Source organism: Anomalospiza imberbis, chromosome 5 (genome assembly GCF_031753505.1).
Source record: "Anomalospiza imberbis isolate Cuckoo-Finch-1a 21T00152 chromosome 5, ASM3175350v1, whole genome shotgun sequence".
In the NCBI taxonomy this organism is placed as follows: domain Eukaryota; kingdom Metazoa; phylum Chordata; class Aves; order Passeriformes; family Viduidae; genus Anomalospiza; species Anomalospiza imberbis.
The window spans coordinates 69,738,075-69,763,302 of NC_089685.1; the positions used below are offsets into that span (position 1 = coordinate 69,738,075).

The 25,228-nt window shown below is 41.4% G+C and overlaps 1 protein-coding gene across 7 annotated transcripts in view; it reads right to left on the reverse strand.

The window, feature by feature from the left end:
• PDE3A (phosphodiesterase 3A) overlaps positions 1-25,228 on the reverse strand; it is a 223,331-nt gene that overhangs the window by 25,159 nt on the left and 172,944 nt on the right. For 6 of the 7 annotated variants that reach the window (XM_068191861.1, XM_068191860.1, XM_068191865.1 and 3 more), the window contains 3 exons: positions 7,897-8,157; positions 5,438-5,592; positions 2,108-2,223 (listed from right to left, as the gene is read on the reverse strand). In XM_068191861.1, the coding sequence (XP_068047962.1) occupies positions 2,108-2,223; positions 5,438-5,592; positions 7,897-8,157 (532 nt within the window). Of the gene's footprint in view, positions 1-2,107; positions 2,224-5,437; positions 5,593-7,896; positions 8,158-16,221; positions 16,242-25,228 lie in introns of those variants that run through there. The other variant, XM_068191867.1, reaches the window with a different exon arrangement.

Here is a 25,228-nt window from a genome sequence, read left to right on the forward strand (position 1 = left end):
TAGGAACTTGAATTTTACCCCCTATCTAAATACATTCCAGACACAAAAATTATCTTAAAATAAGGCAATATGTCGATCTAAGTTCATGAAACATTAACGTTACAGGATACACATGTACAGTTCCAGTGTTTTTTCCCTGAGAGAAACTTAATGTGATAGGAGGCTAAAATACGATTTACTGATGAAAATCCAAGAGTTAAAAAAAAAAATCTGATAGTTACTGTGCTGTAATTTGGAGATATCCAGCATCTCTGTTTTGATTAAGGGTATTTCTTCAGCAAATGTGGTATGTATTTAGGGCCTTAATTCAATGATTGCAAGTAGGATATAATGCCAGTCTTGAGATCAGAACACTACAGCCTTCAGAGCAATTAAAATGTTATCAGATGGCCATGACACAGGGAAATGGCTTTAAAATACAGGAAACCTCTGTTTCACATTTATGAATTCATTGAGATATCAGCTTTCCATCCAACAAAAATGTGTCTTTAAAAACATTTCACAGTCTGTTAGTTGCACAGGGGATAGAGTTGGATTATTATCTATCTTTGAGATGTATGTTACCAAGTCATATTCATAACTCTTAGAGGATGCAATACATATGGTCTTCCTTTAAAAATTTCAAAAAAGCCTTGAGAATTTAAACAGCACTTTTCACAAAAATGTCTCTAATCACAGCAAGCTTTCTACTGCTAGTAGGGATTAAGTCTCTTGAAATATGTTCTGTTGTGTGTGTTTTTGGTCTTTTTTTTTAAGAAAGTAATTTATAAGGGAAGGTAACTACTAATAAAGTTACCAGAAAAAAACAAACCTTTTTTCAATAATCCAACATTCAACCATTTACTGGCAAAAGCGAGAGAAAAATGTGTCTTGCTACAGCAAGGATTTTTTCACAATCAAGAGAAGAATAAAAATACAAAGAGAATTTTTTAATTACATCCATGCACTTAGGTCCTCCAAAACTTCTTCAAATGTGCAGTGCTGAAGATATAAAACAGTGATTTCGATGTGATGCAAAACTGCATATGAAAACACTTGAGTTTTTTTCAAAATAGGTAGAACTAGCAGTATTTTAAAATGTGACTGTTTTCAAGCATAATTAAAGACACATTTTATAAATTAATATATTTACAGATTTAGCTAAATCAACTTCCAATAATAATAATAATAATAATAATAATTGTATATTATCAATGGAACTTGGTAATATACAATTTCTGCTTCCAGCTCAGAATGGATTAATGTGGGTTGTGCTTAAGGAAATCTCACTCCAGGAATATGCACAGACAGCTAACGCCACAAATGTTATGCAAAACACCCTGCTATAGCCAAGGGAATTACAAAGATATAAATCACAATTTAGTATTTCACTTGCTGCATCATGTCATGGCTAACTTCTATAAATCAAAAGCATCAAAACATTTACAAAGGGCATGACTACAATCTATGGTACTTTAAGCAACTGTGTTGGGGGATTTTTCCTTAAGTAAAAGAAATAACTACATTATATTGATGGAAAAATAATAAAAGCAGCAGGTTGGACAGAGAACAAAACCTAGTCATGAGGATGCTAGTCAAAGCTAGTCAACAGATGCACCAGCTAGTCATGGGGAACAGTTAAGTGTTGCAGTAAGGTAGAAAAATCATAAAGAAAGGCTTCATAAAATCAAGCCTGCTCTCCTGGAATCAGTGGCTGGCCTTGTCAGGCTAGCACTTTTCAAGTTCCCATGTGAAAGCAATCCTGGTGTGAGCAGTTCGTTAGCATAACAATCTATTCCTGGGTGGAAAAACGACTGGCGCCTGTATAAACTGTTTTTAAACCATCAGATAGAAAAATGAAAACTATCTCTCACAAACAACTTTTCCTGCACATACACCCTGGGAGTTTGAGTGACCAACCAATACAGAAAAACAACTTGTAATAACCAATAAAGCAATTGGCAAGAAAGCTGCTGACCAACTGGAGTCCCACACGAGGTCTGTAAAACTGTATAAAAGGGAGTTATGTGACTAAAGAAAGGGCTTTTTCCACCATGTAGAAAACAGAGTTTGTGTGATTTATTGTCACAGTTAGGCCAGGCTGATGGAGCTCGGGGTGCCCACTCACCTTGCCGGCTCTGCCTTTTGGCATTCAGGTGGTTGGTAGAGGACACGGCGTAGGAGGTGGAGAAGGACCTACTCTTCGTGATTGTCATCAGAATGGAACTGTTCCAGGAGTCAGAGCTGCCAAACCAGAGCACAAAGAAGCAACATTCAACATGGGAAAAAGCCTCAGTGGCAGATCTCACAAAGTTCAGAGCTGCAGCAATAAGTACGTGATACTGAGATAGCTCAAAACCTGGTGAGGGAAACAGCATCTGTGGGTTGGCTCAAGTGGTGTTTGTGAGGCACTCAGTACCACCTTCAGCAAAAATATTTACAATGCAGACAGTCCAAAGCTAGACTTCCCTCAGTGCTGAGACCTATTTGCCTTATTTATACAAAGATGCCTTCCTTATATTGTTCTGACAGCACAGAAACTCCAAAGTTGACTTGACATAAGTTTATGTTCTCTTTTAACAGCTCCTTAAAAGAGCCAGAAGTGACACAAATTCTCAGCAGAACTGGAAACCCAGAGTCCTCTGCTGCTGGTGCCACAGCAGGTACACAACAACCCTTGGGGCACTGGAGGAACTCCTCAGGAGGCTGGGGAGGACTGGAAGCATCCTGCGTGGCTATGGTTAGTGGTGTGCCCCTTCATGCCCTAACCAGGTGAAATGCCTGCTGCATCCCCAAAAAAAATGCCCTTCTCAGACCCTGGAGACATCAGTGCAAGAGAATTGTGCTGAAGGAATCCGGGTGCACGTGTCCTTGTGTGTGGGGAACAGATGTCAGCCCCCTGCAGCAGCATGGGTTTATGATTTTAGCCTTTGGGCGGTAAGTGTATGCCAGAAGAGGCCCAAATCTTCTGCACAGCCAGAAAACTGTATTTATAATCACTTTCCTGAATGACACCCATCAAATGCCAGCTTCTTGCAGGGATGCAGCACTGGATCTTATCAAGGCCTGTGAGCTCTCTGGACGGGTCTGCCAGGCAGCTCAGGCTCCACATTTCTCCTCACAGCCTCACATTCAAGTGATGAGGAGACACTCAACGCTGAAGACAGACTTTTAAAGCAGCATAGCTCCAGCTGAGCTTGAAAAAAATAAACTTGAAGGAAAAAATAAAAAGCATTCTGAAAGAAAAAACGCTGTGATGCTGTGTTACCTCTGCAAACATCTTGTTTTGGAAGAGTAATTACTACCTACAAAAATACTTGCTGCTTGTCTTCATGGGCCCAAATTCTTAAAATCTGTGATGAAGTGAAGCAAAGAAAGAATGCAGATTTAAAAAAAAATGGTTTTGTTTTGTTTTTTAATTGACATGAAGAGTATAACACACTAGCCCACTGTACAGTAAAATAACCCCAGTGAACCAAACCAAACGTCTCTGACCCACATTCTTTGAGTTCCTACAGGAGAATCACTCAATATAAAAGTGGGTGAGGGAAAGAATGTGAGAGCTCTATTATTTTTCCAGTATAATGTTTATCCAGTTCAGTGACATGGGTTTGGAAGAACACAGAATTACTAATCTCAAACTGACAGTTATGGGGGATTTTTGCAAATATGTGACTACAGAAATCCAGAAGTCATGTCCCACACGGTGAGGAATAAGTTGCATGTTTTGCAACTACAGAATCTGCCACAGGGCAATTCCAGTGTCAACCTCTCTCCTACTGTTCAACTTATGAAATGTTTCTTTCTCTGTGACCAGTGGAGCAATTGAATTTGGTACAGGGGAAGTGGCAGATAACCAAGATATGTTTTTTTCTCTTCAGCTCAAAATTCTTCTCCTTGAAAGAAGATCTCTCTTGGTCTGCCAAAACTTTAAAAGCTAGACTTATAGGATTCATTTTCCCCCTTTCTGGAATACACATTGTTTCTCCTGCTGTGAAAGAAGTAGTGCAAACAGTAGGCTGGGAGGCTTGACAGAGCTATAATTACACAACTGGCTATCGCATTAAACATAGAAGAATTGATAGCCTGCTTAGCTGGCTCCTCATGCAGAGTTATATAACAACCACAGGAAAGGACCAACAGTAATATTTAATTGCTCTCCCTCTCCCTCTGACTCCCGTCCTGGGACACTTACACACTACGTGAGAGTGGGATCAACAGCACAAATCAAATGCACCCCAGGAACCACAGGTCTGTGACTGAAAACCTTCGCATTTGGTTACAGCTTCCTTGTATTTACTTTTACTGAGGCAGATGGGACTTCTCACAGAGGGAACTTTGGCAAACCATGTATTTTTCTTGTACGAGACTTTCAGGGTACTCTGCAGGCTGCCTTGAGCACCTCCACACCCTGGAGGTGCTCAAGGCAGCCCCATCCAGATTCAGGTACCTGAAGAAAGCTCAGCCTTGGAAGAAAGCTGCTCTTTGGGGCTGCATTCCCCCAATCTATCCAACATCCAACACTGGTGATGTCTGGCCTTCCAAGGTCCTTTTTCCCCACTACCAGCACAAAATTTTGAATTTCATAAAAGCACGTGAGTCTTCCGATGTCACAGCTCTGAATTCTCTTCTTGAATGTAGTGCTTTCATTCTGATCTTCCTTTCCCCATTGTGCCCACACCCTTTCTTCATCCACCAGATGAAGATGATCCATCATCCAAGATGATGGCCCTTGCTGAGGTAGGGAGAGGACCTGAACTTTATTCTCAGAGGGTGGTACCACAACTTGCTGCTCTCCACCTTCCTTTGAAGGCTCTGACTAGAACAGAAAAGTAACCATGGAGCCAGAAAGGAGGAAATCCTGTTGTAATGACATGATGTGGAGTTATTACAACTTTTATTACAACCTCTGCAAATCCCCCAAACAAGTTGGCTGCTGGCTATAAGCAGCTGAGCAGACACAACTCCCTCTCTCCATTTCATGGGAGGACCATGTGCTTCATGATTCCAGCTCAGGGATCAGACCCTGAGAAGAATGGGAGATGGAGAAGTACTTTAGGAACTGGTTTAATGACAGGACCACATCATTAGGTGTGTTCTTAAAAATGGCTGGGTTAATTGCTGCAGTTTTTCTTGCCTGGGCAATAACCACATCCCTGCATATCAAGAAAACTTTAACCAGATATCTTGCCTTTCTTCTGATTTTATTCAGCAGTTCTGTATTTCATTAGCATAAATAGATTTTTTTAAAATTTCTTTTTCTACCCAATAATATGAATAATTTTGGCATAATCTGACAAGAAATGGAAATGCTGCTTCTTTGGCAAATCAATTTCGAAAAACACGAAGACGTAATTCTAACACAGTTCACAGCCAGCATTTTTGAATGCATTTTGAACACAGAACCAAAGAAATCTGCCCAAAGAGAAACATAAAAGTGAGAAGAGGCAATTTGCACCTGGAGGAAGAAGATTCGTGGGGTTTGATGCTGGCGCTGCGGTCCCTTCTCACTGGAGCTGGCTCCAGAGTGGGCAGTCCTGTGGCTGATGTCGTTGTGGTCCAGGTTGAGGACACTCGTCTCAGCAGTCCTGGAGGCAAACTTCTCCGTAAGCGCTGTGGAGAAACCAGTTCCCTAGAGTTTGTACAGGCTTACAAAACCTCTACACATGCACAAATAAAACCATTTCCATTTGCTTCATTCTGTCTGACAACACCTTTAAATCTGGGTTCTCCCAGGGATTATTAATTTCAAAACACAGCCAATGCTTCAAATGCTTGGAGAGTCTGGACCATCCTCCCTATCTCAAGTTTAAAAGAAGGTGTATATATATTCACAGCCCCAGAGCCACAGATTTAAAGCACCTGATGTGGCCAAGGGTACTTAAACAAGTTAGCAAGGCCATAAAAGTGACTGAAGCATCTGTCACAAAAGGAAAGGCTGAGGGAGCTGGAATTGCTCAGTCTGAAGAACAGAAGTCCCAGGGTAGATCTTACCAGGGTACACAAATAGCTAAAGGAAGGGTGTAAAGGGTGTAAAGGCTCTTTCTTTGGGTGCCCAGTGACAGGACAGGAGGCAGTGGAGCAAGAACTGAAGTACAAGAAATTTAGTTAAAATGTAGGAAAATATTTTTTTTTTACTATGAGGAGGACTGAACACAGAGAAGGTGCCTGAAGAAGCTGTGAAGTCTACATTCATGGAGATACTCAAAACCCATCTGGACATCCTCCCGAGCAACCTGATCTAGGCTGAGCCTAGAGAAACTTTCTCCTCAATGAGCTCAGGGATGGGACTGGACTAGACAATCTCCAGATGCACTTTCAACCTCAACTACTCCAATTTAAACTGTTATGAATCCTCAGAATCAGAGATTCAAGGCAAGAAAGGCTGTAAGAACAATAAGGCAGGCGAGCTCCAACTTTTTTCCCTGCCATATCTACCCAACCCCCAAAGATTACACACTGAAATAAAACCTTCATGCTCTGGGATATGAGGTCTCAAAAAACTTAGAGGAAGCATCACTGTTTACAGCAGATTTTTCTTGACGACCCTGCTTTTTTTTTTCACCTGACTCTTCCATTTCTCCAATTAACAGGATTCACATGTTTTTTTTTTTTTTCAGATTTTTGAAGGCAAAGATAATAAAGAATCTTTTTTGGAGCCAGATTGGCTGTTGCAGATCCTACAATTTTGTAAGCTGTTTCTCTTGTGAAGTTCTCGTGAAGTGTTTATAGTTAAGAACTAAAACAAATATATCTGCAATGGAGAGCTTGGACTTTGCCAGAGGGTTTTGAAATATGAGATGGAAGACATCTGTGGTTCTGAAGCTCAAAGTGGCAGATAAATATGTTAACACATTATCTCCTTACACGAAATGCTCAGTGTCAGATGGTTAAGGTGAAGGTCCTAAATCTGCTCTTAGACACTTTAAATAAAGACATGCAAACTATTTATTTTATGAACCATAATACATTTAGGTCAATGAATTCTTCAATCAAATTTGTTCTCTGTAGCATTAACTCATTTCTTCATCCTTCATTTCTCTTCTCTTCATAGGGTATTACGCAACAGCAAACTAGTATCTGTTCCCCGTGTGTGCTCATGTGATAGCAGTGCTCTTCCACTTAACTCTTCCCCTCAGAGCTTAGGGTACAGCCATTATAGATATGGCCACTAAAATAAACTGGAAAATGTGCTTAAAAACCTGTGAACATCCATTTCGTACATACAGCTGCTAAACAGGCAAATAGGGTGGCAATTATCATCACACTAAACTATAATAAAAGAATCATGAGCGTTGCAATTCAGACGCCTGGAAATGCTGGAATGAATGACTGGCTGTGCCATTTAAACTGTAAAAACATAAAAGCGTTTGCCCGTGTAATGTACTCTGCCTACATTTAATTTTACAAGGGAGGCTGCAGTACAAAAGCATTTAGGTTTAGTTTCAGAAATGAAATGTAAGCCATGCAGGACAGCTAATTAGCAACAAACCTACAAATTCACACTACTTCAAATCTGATGTGCTCTTTCTAGCTGTTCACTTGCAAAGTGTGGGTGGTTAACACTGGTTATTTCCTGCCTGATCCCTGAGCATTCATAAAGCCGTTTTTCAAGGTAGTATTATATGTATCTATTTATGGTTCTGTCTTCTTTTTCTTCTCAAGGCAACTTCCATGAGCTCACAGCATCTGTCATACTAATGATTGTGATATTTTTGTTAGTTTGTGGGGTATACAACAGTTTTGACTTGATCCAAAGCACATGAAGGTCATCAAGAGAGACCTTTTCATGGACTTCTGTAGGTTTCACCCTTCTGTTAAGGGAAGGAAGAAGAGATGGCAATTCACACAAAAAGCCCAGTGATGTCCGATAGCCCAATGAGGTCCCTTTAGGGAGAGGCAGGCTCCAGCACTCACCTTGGGAATTGCTAGTTTCTCTCCTTTCTCAGGACACTCCTCTGAGTCGGAGCAGGTGTAGTTCTCACTGAAGGACACCAAGGGATTCACCCTTGGCTTGTGGATGGCCTGGAAGGTCAGCTGTGTGTTGAGCAGGTTGCTCACTGTTCTCAGCGATGTGCAGACGTTGGGGGGCAGCGAAGGATCGGCCAGGAGGTCTGTGATGAGCCCGTGTGCTTCTCCCATGACAGCGATGTCCACCGTGATGCTGGTGCCAGAAGACTAAAGAAGAGAGAAATGATACAGGTGAACAACCTGCTGGGCACTGCCTCAAGCTGTGCTGAACGCTCTTCACTGCTTCTGCTAAAGCGGCTGCAGGTGGAAAAATAGTAACATGAAATAATTCTTTAAATACTGAGAACAACGCTGAATAGATCGATCATCGGTCTGTAAAGCCTTTGGAATTCCATCATATCTGATTTCACAGCTTTCACCATCTGCAGCTGACTCAACCCATCTGAATAAATTGTTCAGGCTCCCTGTGGAGGCATGGTCAATAGCCAGGGCCTATTTGCACAAACAATTTTTTGGAGACATGGCTTGGGATGGGAGGAGACTCTCCTGAGAGATGCCTGAGTACTAACTACAGATCAACTAATCTAGAACAACTAATGTTCAGTGCTTAGGCCTAGATGAATTAAATTAATCCCAAGTATATACTGAGATTTGTAAAATATCTTCATGCAACTGAATTATAGTATTCCAGTATGGTAGCAACAACATTCTTCTCCAAGCAATTGCATTTTGGGCAGCTATACCAAAACTGAAATGGAGTAAAAAGTGGATTTTTATTTTTTGAACCTTAAAGTTGTCAACTCCGTGAATTGACATCTATATAGTACAATTGCAAAGGTCTGAGGATCTATAAACTCCAATTAAGAATAGTGAGACTTGGATGCACACAGAAGTAAAACACCTCAAAAAGGCAGAAGGCATATGGAATTCCAATGCAGAAGTGACATTTCAGCCTCACTAGCTGGTGCACTGAAACCCACCATAAATTCTGCATGGAATTGCTGTTTCAAGGCACTCCAAGAGTGACCATTTTCCCTTTGTTGTGTCTCTGACACATAAGCTCAGTCCTGCTGCTACTGTTTTGGGCTTAGCAGGTGTACATGCAGTTTCCCAGAAAGACCATTGCAACAGATTTTGTACTAATTTGCTTTCATGTATTTCTTAGAAAAAGCTAAAATACATAGTTTGTTAAATGGAGAAGTTATGTCTGTGAAAAGAATGCACAAGTCACTTGGAGTGGCAAGCAAAGAGCATGGAGAATTGGTCAGACTGAGAAGGAGAGTGATTAAAGCCCCAGCCAGGAATGACTCATCCGTGACAGCATTCATGGACCTCAAAACACAAAGAACACAACTTGACACTGCTTCGTTCTCAGAAAAGGCTTTACAGGCAATAAAAAAGCATTTCTGAGGAAAGTGATATATTAGTCAAGTATAGCTAAACCTCTTCCCTCTGTCTTCCAGTTGCATAACGTGGACATCAGGCCCTTGGCAAAGAGATGTTTCACTCCCTTGATCCCTTCTTTGTGTCCTGCTTCTTGCTAAGACTGAGGTAAGCTGCAGGACCAGGAGACAGGCTTCCTCACTCACCATCCTCCCCTGCAGCCAGAAAACCAGCCTCTTCCCACATTTCTTTGCCATGCTATGAAATAACATAAACCAGAAACTGCTTAAACTACTGGAGTGCTGTTTCATCCTACTGAAAAAAAATAATGCCTGAATTTAACTTAATGGCTCTTTCATTGCTTAACATCTCAGGAGTGCATGCAGAAGATTCTGGCAGATGCTAAAGAAAATTCTTAAATTAAAGGACAAGGCTTGGGATGGGAATAATTAATTATCTATCTTAACCTCAGCCACGGCAAACGGACCAAAGGGGAGTGAGGCAGAATACATGACTCAAAATGCGATAGAAGCCTCATATTTTCAGCAAAACTGTGTCATCTACAGCTTGAATTTCTATTAAGCCTGGAGCCTGGAGTAGCTGAGCACCAATCACAGGCAGAGATTAATACTTCTATGAAGTAAACAAGTCTGACTCAGCGGGCTATAAGCAGAGGTTCTGTACAGCAGTACTGGTATTTTGCAAAGCAGCCAGCATTGTTCTTCATGATTAGCACCAAGTGGGGAGAGGGAGAGCCCTTCTCCACGGTGGATTTCTGCCACAGGGCCTCCAGCTCCCTGTGTTGTCATGTGTGTTGGTGACCCCTGTCTTAACTCTGAGACCCAGCAGATTTGTCCCAATCAAATGCCAGGCTGGGATGAGTTATGTGAGTCATAAAGCAGGAATGGTTCATCTATCCCAGGGTCAATTTAGAGCACACTAGGTAAAATTACAGCTATTTAAATTATTATTTTCTAAAAATTATTACAACTTTAACGCACGGGAACATTTAAAAATATTTTACTTTTCAGAGTCTCTACTAAAAAACAGTAGAGAACTGCATATGCTTTGCAGACCATTATTCAGAAAGTAGATGATAATGTGTTTCCCTAAAGGGCAAGGAATCCTGGAATTTAGTGTAAATCACTGTGATGATGTGAAAGCAAGAGAGTAAACCGCTGAAAATTTGAGATTAATGTAATCACATATATGCATATGTATTGTATATATGCACACAGACACACCTGCACAGATATATATATATGCAGGGAATCTTCTTTTAGGGTAAAAATGCAGATTAAATCCATGCTCAGTCTTTTAAGTTGTTTTCTACTAATGTGCATAGCCTCTGCATGAACTGATTTGGATTCTTTCCAAACCACTTTACCCATTGAAGTTCCAAGACCGGATCCTCGGGAATACTGGCATGAACAACATTTGCAAACACTAACAAACAACTAATTTGATAGAACAAAACAAAACAACGAGGAGCTAAGAAAAGGTGAACTTAATTTCACAATGGTCAGTGCTCATTTGCTCATTTATTACAATAATTGTGAATGCAGTTCCCTCCCATGAATTTTAGATAAGACTGGCTTGCTGTCCATTTTGTGACTTCATTCCAGCCCTGATTTCAGCAATGTCATGCAGTGACTAAAACTGAAATGCTCTGGGGCATGAGAATGAGAAAGCAAACAGGCTGGGAACATAAGCAAAACTAAACAGGCTCGTTTTTAACTAAGATAAGAAGAAAAAATAATTCCTTACAATGCTGAAAAACAGCTGGTTTAGGCCACAGTACCATCTGGAATTCCTAAGTGAGCCCAAAAGCACTTGCTGCATGTTTTGAGGCTTCCTTTTATGTACAGAAAAACCAACCAACCAACCAAACAAACAAAAAAAAAAAGCCCTAAAACACACTGCTGCATGTGCAGGGCCAAACCACAAAAGTAGCATGTCCCAGTGTCACACAGATGATTTTTGTCAGGGCAGGAAACAACTGTAAGAAACACTCTTATATTCATATATTAAAACAGTATTCTGGAAAATTTAAATAATAATTTAGAATTTTTAGGTTTGAATAATTTGTTTTGGAGTCTGCAACATGACTAGAAAAATTCTCAAAGTCTGCATAACCTTCACTGGGCTTTTCTATTGCAGCCCACAAAATCCCCTTTGTTTTCTTCTGTTAAATTATATTATGCACAAAACTCTAAGAATAGCTTTTTACTCAGTAGGAAGAAAAAGCAGATAAAACTGTGCAGGAAAAATGAATTTAGGAAAAATAGGAATAACAAATTCCTTGAGCCATAAGACCCGATAGATAAATTTAGGTATGAACTATTTGTGTTGGCTCACCTGCGGAGCAGATTTGACATCCATACACTTAACAGATGCCTTACCACAAAGAAAAGTCTTCCCCCTCCCCATTCCTATTTTGCATATGATTCTCATCCAGCTTAGCTAAAAAACACCACTCTCTCCACCCTACAAAGGGGGTGATTATCATGACAACACAAAACCAGTCAAAACTTACACAAAGGAAAAAAAAAAATCCCAAACCAATTATCAAATACAAACCACAATTCATTTCACACAGCCTCGTGTTAGGGAGAAATAAAATGTTCATTTGCTGTGGCTTGTACAAGGAAAAGCAATGAAGGCAGAGATGTTGGCCTTTCACCATGTTACACTCAAGAACACTCTGTAAGCAAAAGAAAGGGGGAGTTGAGGAGAAAAAAAAGCAAAGGAAAGCGGCATCCAGCGTATCTTCAATCTTCACACAATTACGAGCAACTATAAATCACAATTTGATATGGTTTCCAAGTCACATCATAAATGTTCAGGCCAAGCTGTCTGGAAACAAAATTAAAAGCAAATATAATTCTCCATTATTTTAATGTCCACAGAGCAATTTGAAGGATAAACATCAATTGGCTTCTATGGAAATAATGAATCATTTTAAAGGCGCCACAGACTGAAGTACTCCACCTTCCACTGAATGACTAAGCAAAAAAGCCTGCATGCAATTCTTTCACATTTCACTTTTCTCTATTTAAAGCTCTAGAACCGGACAGTTTTTATTTTTATTTCTCTCTTATTTTGTACTAGCACAAGATTTCAGATTTTCTCTTCTCCGGTGAGCAAATAAGATTTTTATGAGAATCTTTTCTTCAGCTTAATGAAGCACAGCATTCCCACTGCTCTCTGGAGGTCAACCAGCCACAGGCTCTGCAAGGCACACTCTTTGCTAGGGCTGAAAATAGCATCTTCCTGTTGTCTCATCACATTGATCAAAGAAAACCTTTCCAAGGCATCTATGTAGCCCCTGGCTTTGCTGTTGAGTCTTTAAAGCACCTAGAGCCACAAACCAGACACCGAGGCACAAAAGATGAGCCTACAACGAGAGAAACTCTAAATCTTGCTTGAGCCACAAGGATTTGAGTTTTAATCTTGGTTCCAAGATGCTGGATGGCTCCAGCACAGCAAAGCAGATCTACCTGAAAACAGTGACCTTGAACTCTGATCTGCAGGGCAGAAAGTGTCATGCCTGCCACATGAAGTGTGTCTGTAATGCCAGGAAGATGCCAGAGTCCAAGGATCACAGAGCAGCCAGAGAAGTGTTTCAAAGAAGTTCTGCAAAGGCAGGATCTGATGAAATGGGTCTCACTAAAGAGTCAGACTTTTTGTCCCCTCCCGGTATTGCAATGGCCCCTTTCCTCAGCAGCAGCCCTGAGGGCACAGTGTCAGCAGCAGGCAGCCCAGCCTGGGGCTGGGTGTGCATGGATTGAGCAGCCTCATGCAGGGCTGGCTCTGTAATCCACCAGCCTTCTACTGCTACCAAGCAAGGCCACTGATTTGGACCTTCCTCCTGTACCCCACCACGGGCTAACATAACATTCCTAGGAAGATGATAATCTCTGAGACTTCCTCCCATCTGCCACATTTGCTTGAAACTGCCACAGAGGAGCATGACTACTTTCTTTAGAAAACCAGGACGACAACACCACCATTCTTTAATTAAGAGGCACTGGTTTGAGAAGGAAATACTTCTTTCCCCCTTCTTATAAAACCTGTGGAATGTATCACTGTCTGCAGCCCGCTTTGTCTGGGGAGGCAGCCACAATCCCCACATCTTGCATCTCCACCTTAGGTGACACCGCTCACAAAGCTCATAGTTACAGCTGACTAACTTTCTTCCATTACAGGATCTTTCAGTTCGTGACAGCTTTGTCAGCCAAGGAGCTCAGACTGAAACATAAACTGCCAGGTATTTGTCTGGGGTGAATTATTTCAGTGTTTGAGAAAAATTGCTCAGACATTTACAAGGAGCCGGTTGGAGTCTTTTATCCATCCTAAAAACTCTTTGTAAACTGATACCACTTAATCTGCAGCAGGCACTGAAGGTGCAGTAAGACCATTTGCTTTCCCCACCCTGATATGTCCAGATTTGGTTGTGAAGTCCTTGGGAGAAATGAAACTAAAGCTAGCCCTGTGTGACCTCTATGGGTTGTCAGAAACCCACTATGGAACTGCCCTAAGTGTGCTCACCCCCACACACTGCACGTGTGTCCTCATGCACTGTGCACAACACTCCAAAGGGCAGAGGATCACATTCAAGAAGCAGAGAACACATCTGAGCTGTTTTGCAGTTTTGGTGCTGTCTGTAACTTTCGAGGGAGGCTATGGGTTCTTGCTTTCAGGTCACCTAGCAGGCTTTTCCAGATTTGTTACACACACCAAAGGAAAATATCCTAGTGGTCACTAGCAACCAAGCAACAATAAAAAGACAGATGCAGAAATAATCTCAAGGAGTGGGAGGACTAGATTTGTCCAGATTCAAGACCTACAGAGTAGGAAAGTCTGAACCCGTGTGGATGCAAGTACTGGACACAACCCAGTGCAACGTACTTAAATCCCTGCCGTTTATATCTGACAGAAAGGACCTCACATGAACTAACTCCACTGGTACTGACAAAGTGGTACTTAATTTTCCACATTTCCTCCAGCCACAGTACAGCACAGCTGGAAGCCCTGGAAGGCATAGGGAAGAGGGACAGAGAGTGTGCTGAGTGGCACAGCGTGGCAAGGGGCAAGCTGCAAGTGGCCATACACGTGCTCTGCCTCAGGCTCCTTGGGAAATCCCAGTCCAAGTGAAGACACTCAGCCAGTTGGGATGACCTCCTGAATAAGGCATGCCACGAGGAGGATCCAGGGAAAGCAGCTCCTGGAAGGAGGCGAGAGCACAGGCTGAGCTTCCTGGCCAAGAGCCGCCAGTCACAGCTTGCAAACCTCGTGGAAACTCTGACTCTGGTATTTGATGTTCTCAGCAGAGCCCTGGGGACACAGTCACCCAGTTCCAAGGGACTTTCCGTGCTATTTGGCTGCCTAAAAACATTAAAACATCACGACTATCCAGCCCGAAGAACTACTTGATGATGTAGAGCAGATCACAGAGTCAGTCACAGTCAGGGTTGATTGCTTAAAAAGTAGACGCCACTCCAGCTAAACTAGGAACTTTAAAAATTATTGCTTTAAATTAAAGCACAGCAGATGGGAAATATTAAATTTTGAATGGGACTTAAATCTGCTTTGAGTAACACAGACCGAGGAAGACAATTCTGTGCTTCAGAGGCTGTCCTCAATTATTGTCTTACATTATTGTTCTCCAATTTGTACATCAGATGGTCACAAATTGGTAGCTTGAAGCCGATAGTTTGTGTCCATATGAAGAAAACAGTGACAACTCTCTTCAGCCTCAACTTGAGCTGCAGCAACACAAGCTGGGACCCAGCAGGAGCGGGGTGCTGGGTGCACACACAGGGGAGGATAAACCATCTAGTTATACCTGGTGATCTTACCCGTTTGAGTTTACAGCTCCAACATGCCTGCTTAGCATGGAAAGCTATTTTAATTCTACGGTGAACTAAACACAGAGCAGCCAAATACACAGCATGAATTAAAAAAAGATCCATTGAAAGCAATAATCACTGCTCTGCCTTCTGTGTACTAATTGATCCTCCCAACATTTTCAACTTGACAGTCTCGGTTACACCAGAGCAAAGCCAAAGGAGCCCCGTACTGCCATATTTTCTCCCTTTCAAAGCTTCAGGGTCTTCTGGGATGCAACTTGAGAAGCAACCTCACAATTAGCAGCAAACTGCAGAAATATGTATGAAAATAAACCCAGCTGGAGATTCACATCCATCTCAGCCCTTCACTAAGAACTGCTGAACAGTGTTAAGAAGAGCATCATCAAAGATCATTAAAAATTTAATGCAAATAAACACAGCCTCTAAATGAAGACAAAAGACTGGAGGGAGGGGTGGAGTGAAGAGTTGCTACAAATATATTTTCAATTACTAAAAAGGAGTTGTCATAGGAGAATAAACTAAAAAAAAGAAAACCTCATAAGATTTTAAGAATGAGTGTTGAAAACCAGAATAAGAAAAAATTAGAATCTAGGAAGTAATCATCAGTGAAGCTGTAGATAAAGAGCCTTTAATGCTCAGCCTGTTCTTACAGGAATTACAACAGGGATTTGGAAATGGCAGCAGGAGCCAGATGTATATCTTGGGCCATGTTTCCCATATGCTGCAGCAACAGAGCAGAAGGATCCTGTGAAATTCTCCAGTGACCATGAACACTAATGATATCTAGTGGTCCATTTTTAAGAACAGGCTTTCCCTGAAGCCAAAGGCAGGCAGTGATATTCTGCACCTTTAGAAAAGGATAAATCCTCTGCACATCAAACTCCAGTGAGAGACTCACTGCAGATAAATTAGTCCAGTTTCAACATTTTTTTTTCTTCTCCATCAGACCTTGTGGTTTGCATTGTTTCAGTTCTCCTGACTTTAAGCCCTCACACTAATACCAGTTAATAGCCACTGAGTGTTAGAGATGCCTCCTCCTCTTTCTCATGACTTTATGTCACTAATGAACTCCTCTGCGAAAAGAATTAATCATTTTTCTGTAACACTTGGCTTTGGATTCTTATATTATGACTCATTCAAAAAAACAACCCCAGCTGTAGCCCTAGGGACTTGCAGCCCCCAAATCCTTCATCAGAGCTGCTGCAGAGCTATTATTTCTCTAAAGTACAAGCTACTAACATCTAAAGCTGTGACCTGCAAAAGTCACATTTAAGTATACACTAGATGTGAAAATCCCCCACCTCTCCTAGATTATTTATTGGCAGACTCTTCAATGAAGATCAGAACAGAGAGAACCAGTAATTCATATACAAGAAATACAAAACACTATCCTCTACATGCCTTCTGTGATATTAAAATATTTTTTTTCACTCACCGCAGATATAAACTGACAGACCAGCAAGCCCTGGGGACTGCTTTCAACCTACTTCATCCTTGACCTGCAAGGATCAACTTAAAGACACACAAGGTTAGTTTATACTGTGGGCTTATTTTGCCTTTGCTGTCACGAATGAAAAAAAAAAACAAACCCACAAAATTTGCCTGCTGAGATACAAGGTACACAGCTGATAACCACAGGTCAATGCCTGCATCAGATGGCCATTTTCAGCACTACTGTTCTGGCCTTTAATCTACACACCGGATGCTAAAGGCTCTAGGATTTTCTAAGTCAATTCAGCAATCTCTAATTTCTTCCATGTAGCTGCTGACAGATTTGTCTTGTGCACAGTTTTAATCTAAGAAAAGTCTTATTTTCAACTTGTGTATTTTAGGTTGTGAGCAGTGCTTGACTTGCACTTTAGAAAAAGAAAATTAAAATGCATGTAATATTCCTAATTATGACACCCTGGCTGCTTCTCAATTCTAATTAGAGATAGACCCAATCTGTACTTCTGCATCATTAATATCTCACCATACTGAACTCTGACTTTCTGGCTCAGGGTCTGCACTACTTTATGAGGGCCAAACACTTCTGTGTGTTTGGAAAGCTTGGATTCAAACTCACATCTAAATATAACAGCACCAGCTTCTCATTTACAAAAGGCAACAGAACCATAGAGACCAGAAAACAGACACAGACCATGAAACACTGGTGCTTATGCTGGCAACCACACTAGACAATGATTTCTATCTCCACAGTGAATAATGTTTTCTGCTTGGATGTGGATATTAAGGAAAAAAAAATAAACTGTGGGTTGCACTTGGGGCTTTTTTAAATGTTAAATATCCTTGTGAAGCTGAACTTCAGTAGTTCATCTGAATCTACTGCAGTAATAAATCAGTGACCATGCACCAGTAAGTGCAATAGAAGCACTTACTACTGCTGAGTAGGTACACTGCATAGGTCCTGGCAGACAGGTTAAAAGCCTTGTTGGAATTTTTATAAGGAGTTTGAATTTTTGGAAAAAAAAAAAAAAGTGAAATAAAAAGACTTAATTGAATTTTTATGCAAGTATATACATTTTATATATAAAATATATAACTTTATATTATAATTTTTTTTATAATTTTTATATTATTTTTTATAAACCAGGTATTAATAGATGGTTTATAGAAAAGAAGTGTCAACACACAAATCTGCTTTACCATCTAAAATCAAAGACTTTGGAAGATGCATCAATACAGAAACTTGACATTTTAGCTCGGAACTGACCCTGTTAATGGGTGCACACAGCATTGGGCTATTTGCTGATGAGACTTACAATCACATGATTCTGTCACAGAGCTCTCTAACACAGAGAACAGTGTGGCGTCCTCACAAACGAGAAACAGCAGCTCAAACCAGGCAGCTCAAGGATTCAGAGTGCACTGACAACTTCAGACAAACACAAAAAGTATTTTGTACTGACAGAAAAATTATTGGTTTTGGAATTTCTGGAGACAGAAAGGGCTTATTTTGGCTTTGCTTCAGCAATTTTAGAGCAGTTTTATTAAAAGACAGGAACGAGAAATCCTGTCAACTTCTCAAAACTTAAATCTTTAGTTTGAAAATGATGAAATAAAGTTCCTCAGTTGTTTTTTTTTTTTTTTTTTTCAAAAAGGTTATGGCTTCTCTTTGTGAAGAACAGCCTGGTGCCCATATTTGCATTGTTTTCTGCATTAGACTTCTGTAGAAGCTTAGTGTGTCTCTTGTGGTCAGAGGCTCATAGTTGAATTAAGTGGGGTCCATAGTAGATTAGACTCCAAGATGACTTCAATATTCAGGTTTGTTAACACTGGTGACCTAAGGCGAGGTATTGAAGCAAAAGATCTCTCCCCAAAGTCAGTTTAACTTTGAGGGGTTAAGCTCAGTACAACAAAGATAAAAGACCAGTTTAATCACCAGAAAACACTTGACTTCATACCTCTGACCTTGGCGAGCAGTCACGTGCATCTCTCATCACAATGCTCTATGTAAGCATATTTGTTAACAAATTGAAACAGACCACATGCTAAATTGTTTGCCATACGGTGCTCTGGCTGATCAGCTGATGAAGCATATGGATTGTGTCTTCCTAATTCTCTAGGATCTTCCTGACTGCTTCCATCTGAGTGTTACAAGTGGCCCCAGATATCCTATTTATCCCATTAGAGTAAAAAAAATAAAGACGTAAATTGCTGATCAATTCTCTCTGTACACCCTCCTTCTTCTCCTAATGCATTTGAGAGACTTTTGGCAACAACATTAGGAAGCAACCTTCTCTAGAAAGAAGAATCACTTCATTTAAATGATTTGTTCTTTTAATTACTGTCATTCCGAGCTAACACAGAGCAGAAAATGCATATCAATAATGCTCACTGTGCAACAGATTGGCATTTTTCCAGGAATCTGAAGAATACCCTTAATCTAAGTAAAAATTTATTTGTATCCATTTCCTCTTTTAGTGCAAGCTACAACTACTGTGGAGAGTAAAGCTGAAGCATTCTGTATGATGCTACAGCAAAATGAAATACCCAACCAAATTCATTATGCACAACACTTTTATCCACATGCCCTTTTATTTTTCACTGACAGATCAAAGAAACATGCTTGGTTTCCTGTCAATAAAATCAAGGTGGCACAAGAAGGCAACGTGATGAGGACCCACTTTGTTCTGCCTTTTAGGAAAGATGCCTTCAATTAGGATGGCATTTTTCTGGCATAGTATAAACATGTCTTTAAGTCATAACTAACTATACAATTATCTAATTCTATACAGAGACACAGTAATATACCTCACACACATGTTAATGGCTTAGTTCAAATAAGGGAAGGGGAATTGATTGCAAGGAAACGAATTAACATTTAGTTGGCCGATTTTTTAAACAGAGAAGAAAATGCAAATCAAAAACTGTCTCTAAAGGCTGTTTCATGTTTTGTGTATAAAGACAACCCTATAGGCCTGTGCCACCTACAAACAAACAGACAAGTTACAAATAGGACTTCACACTCAACTTTGAAACCTGATTTGTGTGGATTTGGGTATGCTTTGAAACCAGTCAAACAAGATAAAACCATGTTCTGACCCTACATAAAATATAGGGCCTGCTTTAAGGGCTTGCTTATGTGACCAGCCTAAATGCAGACCAGCCAAAGGACAAAATGGTGGCACTTTGTTCCACCCAGTGCACAAAATAAATTATTTTAAACAAAACCTGTCCGTGGGCAGGCTTCTAACCACACACAGTAACAATTTCTGCTTGTAGAATGAGGTTCATTTAGCTCTGTATAAGGAATTTATGAACCCACCTTTGACACAAGACAGCCTTTTCTCCCTGCACCAAGCTGACAGCCACGGAAAAGCCCACATGGCTCCAGAGCAGCAGGCTGAATTCTGCTTCCCCCCGGGCAGCAGCAGCTCTGGTGATGATCTGCACCCAGCCCCTCGTTACTGACAGGGCAGAACGAGGGAGGACATCAGAGAGCAGGTCTTGTGCTGGAACCCAGCCTCAGCCTCGCTCAGGAACCGAGCCAGGCAGACTGGGAGCTCCCAGGGGATGGACCAAGGGAGCCCAAAATGTCCCTCCTCTCTCTGAGGGATTCTGCCTGCCCGCCAGTGTCTCACGGGGTCAGCGGCACAGCGAAAGGTGGAAGGGCAGGAGACAGTCAGGCAGCACAGATGCGAGGACATCCAGCTGCAGCAGTGAAAATCAGACCAGGAGAAGGGATGGGAGCGAGAACATTACAGAAGACCTAGTCTGAACAGCTATTCCAGGCTAGAGCACCAATGCTTCCATAAATGAGCACACCACCCAGGCCACCTCGTGCCAGGTGTCCACTCCAAGTGAGTCAGTGCCTCAGGAGGAGGCGTGAGGTAACAGCCATGGTACGACTGAGCAGAACTTTTCCCACCGGGATCATTCTTTATGACCCTGCAGCTTTAGGTGCAGAAAAGCCTTTCTCAGGGATCACAAGATGGCACTACTCTTCCTTCAAATCAGAACTGTAGCTCTGCTGTGCCCATGAAATGCCATCATCGATTTGGGAGGAAAAAGATCTCAATCCATGTTTTTTTATATATTAGCCCAGTAATCTCTTGCTGTTCACATTCTTTCCAACGATCTTGCAAATCTTGTACAAACAACAAAGAAATTACTGCATCTGTGGGAGGTGGAGGGAGCCTCATAACATTTTGAACTGACTCTCATACTAAAATATTCCATACCAGAAGGACCACAAAAGTTTCTCTAGGAACACAAAACTCCCCAGCAATACATGCAGTGCTTGACAACTGTATTAAGAAAGCAGAATTTCTTTCAGAGAAATAACCCCAACACGTAAGGTTAACATACACGTGCCTCTCTCTTCTCCCCATGTTCTGTTTCTGTCTGTTATCAGAGCTGCTGAAGGTGCTAAACTCTACCTGCAATTGTGAAAGTATTTTCTAAATTTGGTTGAGGTTTATTGCACTTTCTTTCCCCCAAAAAGAGCTGTTGAGAGTATCCAGATACAAATAATAATGGAAGACAGAAAATGAAAGCACATTAAAATGCTAATAAAGAAACATCAAGGCACATACACACAAAAAGCAATGTTTCCACATGCATGTTAGTGTAAACATGCTTTCTTTCAGTTATTGATGGGAATCACAAAAAGATGCAAAGTATTCACATTTGCATGTCCTCAGTTGGGTACAGGCTGATGTCAGGCTGTGGAAAACAGCTCATTTGGGATAGAAGGGGCACGTCCAAATTGAAGTCTCAAAAGCCTCTGGTTCTTGATGAGAAAGAGTGATATTTCTTTTTTGCTTGTTTGCTTTGTGTTTAATCCACCACAGGACTCCTTTGCACTCAAGACCTTACAAATTGAAAAACTGAGGAGCAAATTAATCTTGCAGAGTGACTCCTCTGATTTCACCAGGAGTCAACAGCAGAACTGAAGTCTGCCTGCTGTGCTTATGAGCTGAATTCCCTCACAAAACAGATTTTTTGTTTTTCTCTGAGCAACTCTCCCCCCTTCCAGCTCCCTAGAAGTTGACAGGCTGTTTCCTGCTCCATGATCTGTGAATCACGATGTGAGTGCCGATCGCTGCTCCCCGGTGAAATTAAATTAGGTATGGGAGCACAGCATGAGCAATGACTTTCACTGAGGTGCCAGCCCTAAGGAAACTCTGCATTTTCTTCCCCCAGCTGAAGAATGGAGTTCTGAAAGCGGGGTCAAGTTGGTTATTACTCTTCAGACTCTGCAACATCACCCAGTCTGCTCTGAGCCAGTTTAAAATTATTTCTCCACCTTCTAGTCAAGGATATAATGGCACCAAATTTGAAGAGTCCAATAATTCTATTTGTGTGTTCTTCTGTGACCACTTAACACCATGTGAATTGCAGCAGTGCTTAACGTACACAGAACAGCATGATAAATCACCAGACCTTAGTACATGTCATACAGCTGGGAATTTGGTAAGACAAGGCTAAGCAATATTAACACATGGCTTATCAAGCAGGAAAGGGGAGTTTGTGATGCTGCATTTCAAAGTGCCTTTCAATAGCACTTTGTTAAGGAAAGAAATGTTCACACTTGGAAAGATCATAGGGTTATGTTGCCCATTATTTTTTTTCCAGATATATGGCCCTTGGGAATTTACACACCTTTGTCACTGCAGTGTACTCTGGGCAAGGAGGCACCACAGGGGCACATCTGAAAGCTGAGACTGGTAAAAAATAAAAGAGTAATATATTAAAACCTGGTTTGTGAGCTAAAATCATTGCTCATTCTGGAGCCTATGGTAATCTCAGATAGGTTTAGGGGAGTTTCAGTTTCAAATTGTGATGTAGATTTCAAAACCAGATTACTTAGCCTCCTTTCTGCACCCCCACAGAGTCCATGTGCTCCAATAAAGGTAGTTTACATTTGCTTCACGGAAAAAAAAAAGATGCTCCCATCTTTCCTTCTCAGACAGAAATACATTTAACCTGAGAAGCTCAAAGATCAATTAATCTGCAAGAAGTAGAAGTCTTTATGCTACCCAAAATTAAGTGTGGCTTTCCCTTCTCCAATATTCACATGTTCTCCTGTGAGCCTTGCAGGTTTCTCCAGGTTCATTTCTCCAAGGTCTACTGAAAATTCAATCAAAAGCTCCCTCTCTTCTGGGTTAGCTGCCACACAAGGGCTGATATTGGAGTCACTGCGTCAGAAGGAGATTGTTCTGGCCTTCAGACTCTGCCATGTCCCCTGCCCAGCTGCTGGGGAGATGGCTCAAGCACAGCGAAGTAAATTGGTTTAATCTTGTGCATCTGGTACTGAGCTGCCAGTCATCTGTTTAGGGGTATAAAGGGACTCTGTTCCATTTCAATGCATCGATCACGTCACAGCCCAGCTCTAGTGATAGAGCCTGAAACCTTCAAAACCTAAACCCTGACAGCTCCTCTTCTCTGCTGGTATTTATCACACTGTTGGACTTGCACGTTTGTTCCACAAGCTACTGAGTCACCTGGGCCTGAGAGACTGTAAGTAACCCTCGTACAGAGCTAAACTGTAAGTCTGTTTATTACCCTAAATTCACAGAAGTATTCCTTTGTTGTTTAAAAAGAAACCCACAAAACCTCTGCGAAGCACAACCGTCTAGAGACTTTCAGTATTTCCACATTAGCTAAATGAACATGAAGTGAAGCCTTCATCTCTGCATCCCTTAAAGGATTCACAAGGCAACAATATCCCACAGAAGGCTCCCTGGGTCCCTGGAAGGTGCAGAGCACTCTTTGCCTATAGAGTGAGCAAAAGCTTTAGACCACTTCTGGGAATGCAAATTAATGGGATGCACGTGACCCCCGTAATAAAAGGCTCCTGTCTCTTTGCAAAGCATTGAAATGCCATCTGGCAATTTTGTTGACGTCAGCAGGCACAGAAAAACAACCACCACCTCCCCCAAAAAAGCAAAAGCCTTGGGCGGGAGGGGGAGGAATGCAGAGTTCCATGGTGTGTGCGCGCTTCAGGCTGGTGCTACTGAAAACCTCAGCCCAGAGCCGGGGATTCTGCACCAGCAGTGCAGCAAAATTCACCCCCTTGCCTCTGTTTTACCCTGCTGAGCAGCCCTGGCAGCCAGGCTTCAGAGAGCGCTGCCAAGCATCACACAAGCAGCGCTGCATCCTCCTCTCTCACTCTGCCTTGTCACTGTCAGGCGCTGGAAGTTTGACCGTGAGGAATGAATTTCTCAGCATACGCTGCAGGGAGAGACACAAAACTTCCAGCACTGCAGGGTGCTGCCCCCTGCACACCCTGCACACCACTCATTTGGCTGCTTTGGCTACCACTTCTTGCACACTAATCTGGAGCACACTGAAAGAAATTCTGTGCTAGTTTAAATAAAACCGCAAACCAACATTTCATGATGGCAAGAGAGAAAAGACCAAAGACGATGTACAGAAGATGTACAACAAACTCTACACTTCTTTCCCACCCCCACCCCCCCTTTCTTTCTACTTGAAATTACTCTTAAAAGTACAAAACTTATTTTGGACTAAATAAGCAAATAAAAATAGAATTTAACATCATGAAGTCACCCTAGGACAGATGTCCAGATCCTATGGGGATAATATTATAAGCTGCAGGTACTGATTTTAAATTATATTTAATAGAAGGCATAATATTGCTCCTAAGTATTACATGCCACTTGGCACAGAACAATTTGCTGCATTTTCATGAAAAACACCAATACTTTAAGTTAATAATGCAAGTTACCTTGCCTGTGAAGAGCCAAAATAATACTGTGAACACGTGTGCACGCAAAAGAAGCAGGCATCTTTTTGTATTAAAGTACATTTTCCTGTTATCAGAGATCTCTTCAGTTATTTCTGATCTCAGCTAACAATTCACATCGAAATGCAGGAAAGGGCAGCAGAGCACTGCTTTAACACAAACTTTACAAGGATGGACATGTCCTCCATGAGGCACATTTAAACCCTAAAAAAAGGAGCTCGTGAGTAGCTTTTAACAAGGGATTAGAAATTTTACAGTGGCTTTGTGACAGAAACACAATCCCCTCAACAGCATACCTCACAAAAATTAGAACCACACAAGATGGGTGATGATGAGGAGAGAAGGATGGAGGGAGGAGGCATCTAGGGCCACGTGCTCTCACTTGTCTCACCAAATTATTGTAAAAAAGTACATTCTAAAGGCTCTGCTGGGTCAAGGGTTTCCCTGACTGAATATTCAAACCTGCCTGAAGTAATAGGCAGGTTTTTTTTTTTCTTTGCCCTGCTCATTGCCCCCCTTCTCGCCCTCCTGTAACACATCTCCTCTTACTGAATGAAACCGAGGCATTTTCCTTACAAAACTGCTCTTTGAATTCCTAATCTCTGCCCCAGTGTAATTTTTTAACAGCAAGTCAAAGCAGCACTGTGTAAATAACTGCGAGGAGACAGCTCTGCCTGGAAACTGGAAAGTTTTCCTTGCTCACATCTTAAGCTTGAAAGCTTATGCTCAATTCAATTAAGAAAATTTATGGGTAATTCCACAGTTTCTTCCCAATTCCTTATGTTCTCAGGCAGCCAACCCAGAAATG